The sequence below is a fragment of the Lampetra fluviatilis genome, chromosome 41, assembly GCF_964198595.1.
Source record: "Lampetra fluviatilis chromosome 41, kcLamFluv1.1, whole genome shotgun sequence".
Taxonomy (NCBI): domain Eukaryota; kingdom Metazoa; phylum Chordata; class Hyperoartia; order Petromyzontiformes; family Petromyzontidae; genus Lampetra; species Lampetra fluviatilis.
In genome coordinates, this window is record NC_136315.1 from 5,321,796 (window position 1) to 5,329,304 (window position 7,509).

General features: G+C 52.1%; 1 protein-coding gene across 4 annotated transcripts in view; it reads left to right on the top strand.

The window, feature by feature from the left end:
- The window catches only part of LOC144946475 (glutamate receptor ionotropic, delta-2-like), a 254,330-nt gene extending 250,199 nt beyond the window's left edge, over positions 1–4,131 (top strand). For 2 of the 4 annotated variants that reach the window (XM_078875376.1, XM_078875377.1), the window contains exon 16: positions 1,156–1,760. In XM_078875376.1, the coding sequence (XP_078731502.1) occupies positions 1,156–1,668 (513 nt within the window). In that variant the 3' untranslated portion in view covers positions 1,669–1,760. Of the gene's footprint in view, positions 1–1,155; positions 1,761–4,050 lie in introns of those variants that run through there. The other 2 variants (XM_078875379.1, XM_078875378.1) reach the window with 2 other exon arrangements.
- The last annotated feature ends 3,378 nt before the right edge of the window (positions 4,132–7,509 follow it).

The window sequence follows — 7,509 nt, forward strand, 5'->3', positions numbered from 1 at the left end:
AACGCGTGATGTCGATTTCAAATGTGGAGGGGTAAAACCGGAGGACTCGGAGAAAAATCCACGCGACCACGTGAAACACATGCAAACTCCAAATATACAGCAGGTGTCAGGGTCAGGATCGAACCCACGACCTCCTGTATACCAGGCGAGGTAGTTAACATCTCGCCAGGCTCGGTGCACTCTTAGGCCACGTGAAGTGGCGAAGGCTCGCTGCTGGCAGGAGTCACGTGGTCAAAGCTAGGTGCCATGGGTTGGCTGATCGAGATGACTGCCAGATGCGCAAGCCCCATTGTGCAAGGATACAAAGACAAAGGCCCCCCGTATAGCCTTTAAGAAACTGTTGGGCCAAGTGTTGTTAGTGAGCACCTATAAAGGCTGATAGCACCAGTGCCTCGTAGCAAGAAATTCCCGGGTTCGATTCCAGACTGGGATGGCTTTCTGTGCGGAGTTTGGATGCTCACCTCCGTAGTCAGCATGGGTTGCCTCCAGATTCGCCGGTTTCCTCCCATTGCTAGAACAACAACAAAAAATCCCCGAGTTATGCAACTGGTATTGACCAAATATACTACCGCTGGAAAATCTCCTGCAAATTACTCACTTGGGATTGCACAATGACATTGTCCACTGCTGCGAAAACTTGGCAGGACCCTCCTGAAAATTAGTGCTGAGACTCAGTGAGGATTTCCTGGATAAACAGGTGCAATAACAATGGTAAGTGTTCTCTTGCGGTGAAATTCAATCGCTGAAGCGTAACAAAGCAATCTGGAATAGTGCCCTGGCTGCTTGAGTATACGCAGCCTAAGAGGTTGCAACATCCACGATTCCTGGTTTTTACTTTCATGTTTGGCTCAAGATGGTTTGCGCTATCCTCGTGAGCAAGTGCGATGATACGCAGAGGGATATGCGGATTGCTACATCGCAGACATCGTGAGAGATGGTGACGACTTGGGGGAGTGTTTTTTTTTATCGTGGACGATAATCCTGATGTACGCACGTATGTCGAGCTCCTTTCGCGCCGTTCGTAGCCAACCGCGCAAATTGGAAGGCGCGATGATAATAACCGCGATTGCTCTTGGCACGGGGGCGCACGATGACAGCAAGTGTCCGCTGCGCGCGCGCGCTTGCCTCTCTCGCGCTGTGTCCTCGCCACGCAAGGAGGACAAGGAGCTGGAGATGGAGCAGGTTCACCCCCAGATGTCGTCGTCGTCGTCGGGCGGCGGTGGCGGCGTCGGCGTCGGAGAGCGCGGCATGCTGGACGAGGGCGTGGTTGGCGGAGGCGGGATGCACAAGCCCTTCTCGCTGCCCTCCATCGAGATGCTGGCGTGCGAGGTCGGCGCGCCGCGGGACTACCGCTCCCTCGCCATGCCCGTCAACTCCTTCCTGCCCGAGCCTCAGCGCATGCCGCCCGGCATGGCAATGGCCGGGCCCGAGTCGTCGTCCCATCACCAGCACCACCAGCACCACCAGCACCAACACCACGTGCAGCAGCAGCAGCAGCAGCCGCCGCTCGTCCTGAAGCACCGCGCGCCCAACGGGGGTCTGCAGAGGCAGCAGCAGCAGCAGCAGAGTCCGCTCAAGTCGCTCGGCTCCGGTCGCGTCACCTTCCAGGCTCCGAGCGGATACATCCCCGAGCAGTCGTGCGAGACGATGAGGGGCACCTCGATTTGACGCGGAGCCGCGGCCGGACCCGGGTAGCGGCCTGCTTCTCGTCGTCACCGAGGGACCCACCCCCACCCACCCCCCCCTGCCCCCACATCCCAGCCCCCCCCCCCTCCCTCCACCCACTCGATCTCCCGTGGCGGACCTCGCGAGAAGCGCCGGCCGCTTCGCGACTTGTCACCGAGTCGAAGTCGAAGAAGAAGAGTCGTCGACGAGGCCTCGCGCCACGAGCCCCGTGCCGATTGAGCTTCGTGGGGGCGGCGGGGGGTGGGTGCAGGGGGGCAGTGGTGGATCGGTGTGGGGGGGGGGGAGGGCGTGGGACGTGGATGCGTCCGCGAGGATTATCGCTCGTCTTTTGATGGCCGGCTACGTAAGGATGAATTATTCCGTTTACCGATAACTCTGTCCGCGACGAGCTCCACCGCCCAAGCAAGCTGTTCCCAAGCTGGAATGTATGGAGGGACTCCCCAACGCAAGAGTCAATCCTTACAAGCAAGCAAGCAAAAGAAAGAGAGAGAGAGAGAGAGAGAAAAAAAACACAAGCGTAAAATGTATGTACATATTATAAAACGATGACAATGTTTCAACTGAATTTCATACGGCTTTCATACGCATCCGTCACCGCGAGGTTTACTAAGGAGAGAGCACAGCGTCTGCGGCGAATAAGAACGGTGAATAATTTATGTATAAAAAAACACGACGTGCTCAGATTCCGACGTGATTAGTGTAAGTAGCTATTTTCCTTGTGCGGTGTGAGTCTCCCTGTATTTTGAACGACCGGTTGTGTTTACCATCAGATGTGTTTAATGGAGAGGGGGAAAAACGATACGATGTTGTCAAGACGACGTGTACAGAAATCATTTCATTGAATAAAAAAACACACACAAGCTCTGTCAACTCATTTGGAGCTCCCGTCACGTGAAATAAAAGATCCTTGAACTTTTATGTTAAAAGGGGGAAAAAAATATATATTAAAAACAGACTTGGAAAAAGCATTTTTAAAAGACCATGTACCCGTGTGGTTTATTCCAACAATTGTCGAAACGTCGGCGTAGACGCTTGGACGGCCGTGTCGCCCTTGTGAAAGAACTTCTTAGCTCAGTGGGATTGACTCGGCAAATCAACATCTGGTTTTCGTCTGCTGCACAGAGGTCGCAAACGGGTTTTGATTCCTTACCCGTACCCGGCCGCACCAGGGTCGCAAACGGGTACCCGTACCCGGCCGTACCCATCGGGTACCTGATTGCGACCTCTGGGATGAAGCCATGTTGCAGGCGCGGGTGGGTTGATTCTAGGAACTTAAATTGTGAGAAGAGACAAGACGTTGGGAAATGAGTGACAAACGGTTACTCACCAGTGACTCACGGTCTACCCGTACCTGTACCCGGCCGCACCAGGGTCGCAAACGGGTAGCCAGGTATCGGGTAGGGTACGGGTATCGGGTACCCGGTTGCGACCTCTGCTGCTGCATCAGGCGGTGTCAGAGAATGACCGCCGAAGAGACGAGACTCAAGTCTCCCGACAGGCTGTGTGATTGTCACGTGACCGTGAAGCCCCATCAGCGTGATACCAACAATAAAGATGTGGAGTGTAGCCCAATTGAGTGCAAAGCCCAAAATTCGGGCGTTGGTACGTGTCCGTTGCATTTGCGGCTGGGCCAGGAAAGGAGAACCCAGTTTAAAAGCCAAACTCAAAGGGGCCGTCCATAAATGACGTCACGCGATTTTGGACGATTTTTGCCCCCCCCCCCCTCGTCACACTGCGTCACAAAAAGTCAGACCCCCCCCCCTTAAATATGACGTCACAAAGCTCTGCCCCCCCCCCCAAACCATATTTCCATTTTGAAAATAAAACATGCTTCAAATCGCTTTAAACTATTGTCATTGTAGTGCGTATTTAATGTGGCGCTGCACTCTGATGTTGTATGAGTGTTATAACAATTAGTGTTGTTATAACAATTCTACATTTATATTATTGGTCCTTTCGGTAAAGTCACGTAGAAGGAAAATAATTAAAATAAAACTATACAATTCTCACAACGTTTCGATTGCAACACAAGCAATCGTCATCAGGTGTGAAAACCACAGCAAGAAAATTTGAAAAAATTAGAAAAACATTTCTTGCTGTGGTTTTCACACCTGATGACGATTGCTTGTGTTGCAATCGAAACGTCGTGAGAATTTTATTGTTTTATTTTTATTAATTTATTATTTCCCTTTTACGTGACTTTACCGAAAGAACCAATAATATGAATCCCTGCAGTCACGAAAGCTTTAAATAAAAATGTAATTCTATATTTATTTAAAGTTGCGCATTTTGATGTGACGTCACATTTCTCCCCCCCCCCCTCGTCACCCATCGTCACAAATATCTGACCCCCCCCCCCCCTAGGTGCGTGACGTCATTTACGGACGGCCCCAAACTCGGGATACATAAGCATTGATAAGCTCATCTCTCTGACCTCCGAGTCACCCCAGCCGTCCCAGATGTGTGCGCTTAAAAAATGAGGCATTTTTTCCCCAACGGTAAGTGAAATTAGTCGGATAATTTCAATCACATTTGCACTTTCCAAAACAATAACAAAAACAACAGTTTCTCTTTCATGTCACGAAATGTGCTACCGTGACAGCCGGTGTTTAATTGACTCAGTCTTTTAAAACAATTTATGGATTTTTTTTTTTCGCCAAAAATTTACCATAATGGGAAAACCTACACTGAATATGACTCAACGGTGACTGCTCCTGGTATTGACTTAGCGCTGGGACCGTTTCTGTGGGCAACGAGATTGTTCAGGGCGGTCCAGATGTCTTGTGACCTCCAATTAATTGACCCCTAACATGTTTCCCCCCCCCCCCCTTTGCATATTAATTTCTGTTTTAAATAAACATTGCTTAAAAATTTGATAAAGCTTTAGAGAATTAAATTGAGGGGGGGGGGGGTGTCACGAGACATCTGGACCATCCTGTATGTTGCGCTGTTGGCCCAGTTTATTTTTTAAGGCAGGCAAATTAACTTTACGGCGGGACCCCGGGGTCCCGAATAAACGGAATGTCAAAATCGCAATTAATGACTTCATTTTTGGCGACTCCGTCCCACCGCGCACATAAACGCCGCGACCCGCCTGGCGAGGATCATTCTGTCGTGTCGTGTCGTATCCAAGCGCAGCGGCGTGGACGAATGCGCAGAAGAAACACAACTTTGAAACTTTGATTAGCGCATCATGCAGAGCACGTCGAGAGGAATTGGCCGTGTCGTTCGCCTTCAACAGACATAAAATGACGTCGCAACGCAGTTTATGCGAGAGCCGGTTGGCTTATGAGGTTCAAATGTCCTGACTACAAACATTCAGGCGAGGGGGGGGGGGGGTTACCTGCCTGGCTCCGGTGAGTTGTCCTGAGAAATCTGATTTCCTACCACATCAGAACACACGAAGATGCTGACGTTATGCTGACGTTATCAGAGGTATCTACATCGATGGACCACAACCAAAGCATCGATGTGACGGAGAAAAAGAAGAAGACAAAGATCCCCCGTATAGCCTGTAACAGATTGTTGGGGAAAGTGCTGTTAGCGAGCACCTGTGAAGGTCGGCACTGCACACAAGGGGGAGGGGGTGACACAAGACCGCAACACCACACATGGGCCGCCTTTGTCTCCCCAGTAGCGATGTTTACACACCGCACGAGGTACTAATTTGAGGCCGAGTCTACCTAGGGTAGGCCCAGGATCGGTTCAGATAATCGTCACTGGTTTTGGTGGCCGTGCACGGGAATCGAACTCGGGTCACGGGTTTCGTAGCGCAGTGCGCTAAGCGTTGCAATGCCGCTCCCCACACACATCCCTACTCCACACACACATCCTCACTCCACACACATCCCAACTTCACACACACATCCCTACTGCACACACACATCCCTACTCCACACACACACATCCCCACTCCACTACACACACATCCCCACTCTACACACAACAACAACCGCCATTCGCCACTAAGTGGCGGTGACGTCACCACGACGCTTGTGCCAGGCCATGTGCACCTTGAGGCCACGTGAAGTGTCGAACGCCCGCTGGCAGGAGGTCACGGGGCAGACCCAGGTGCCACGGGTCGACTGACCGAGATGACCGAGATGACTGGCTGATGCACCACCTGTGCCCCCTACTGTGCCAACTTGCTGTGCTTTAGCCACCCGGCGCTCCGCTCGTTGTTGTGAGCGTCGCTCCTCCGCCCTCCGTTGTTGTTGGAGGGCGACTGCCTCCAACTGCCCAGTAGCATCCTTCACGAGCCTCCTCCACTGAGGCCGATCTTGACACCGCTGGTACCAGTCATCGGCAAGTCCACTCAGCTCCACGTCCTCCTGTACCACATCACTCCATCTCTTCTCTAGCCCGTGCCGCGCCCGTTTAGCCCCCTCGATCCGGACTCTACACACATCCATACTCTACACACACACATCCCCACTTCACACACACACATCCTCACTCCACACACACACATCCCCACTCCACACACACACACAACCCCACTCCACACACACACATCCCCACTCCACACACACACATGCCCACTCCACCACACACACAACCCCACTCCACACACATGCCCACTCCACCACACACACATCCCCACTCCACACACACACATGCCCACTCCACCAGACACACATGCCTATTCCACCACACACACATACACACATCCCCACCACACACACACATCCTCCCACTCCACCACACACACGGCTATTGGGATCCTGCACAGACCACCCAGTTGAGGGCGCTAAACACAGGTGAGCATCGCCACACGGGACGGAGCCAACGTGAACGCATTGAGGACTCCAACATCCCCCCCCCCCGCCCCCCCGGTGACGCTTTCCTCGGGAATCTGGGAGTCAGTTCCCCGGACCACAGAGGCGGAATCCGCGCACCCGGTTCGATCCCGGGTGTCAGCGTCCCGAGCGAGCAGCTCAGTCGCCCACGTGGTCCGCTCCGTGGTCCCTGAGAGGCGACTCGGGGAGTTTGGAGGCCGCAGGGATGGATGGATGTCAGAGCGCGGTGGAGACCCTACAACCTCTGACCCTTTGACCCGGAGGGAGAGGCTGGAGCAAGGAGGCCCTGAGGTGAGCGAACGAGGTGCTCGTCCGATGTTGAGTCTCGTGGGAAAGAGCTTCCCCAACAAATCCCACGGTATATATATTCTTGGTTCTTTCGGTAAAGTCACGTAGAAGGGAAATAATAAAATCATATAAAATACGACGATTTACTTTCGCCATATGCGTGTAACGCTCAAAGCCAATTGCGATTGAATGCCGCGACCAGTCACGACTAATCTTATCCTGAATATTATATAGCGCGTTTTTTTTATATATATAAGCGCTTTATAAGGATGATAAATGGTAGATTATTAGTCATTGGCTGATGGGGAGAAGGGATGGAGTTTGAGTGTTGGGGAAGGGAAGAGATGGCAAGGAAGAGTGATGATAGGGAAAGGGGGGGGGGCTAGCGAGGTTAGAAAGGGGAAGGATGGTTAAGGTTTCAAGGATGTGGATAGGAAGTAGTAAAGGGATTTGCTCTTGAAAAAAGATGAGTCTTAAGGAACGAAAAATTGCTGAGTGAAGTTGCCTGCGTGATTTGGAGTGGGAGTTTAATGGTAGCTGTGTATCTGTGTAATTGATGTTCTTCCAGTTGTGTTTTTTTTTCAAACCACGGCTGTTGCCTACGTTTGGATCGTGGTCTGGTGGATGATTTTTTTTGCAATACCGATGTCCCCGTGGGGTCTTTACCGTCTCCTTGACAGTCACGCGGGAGTTCGACTTCTGCTAATGCACGGCCGGGCGAGAGCCAATTACAGCA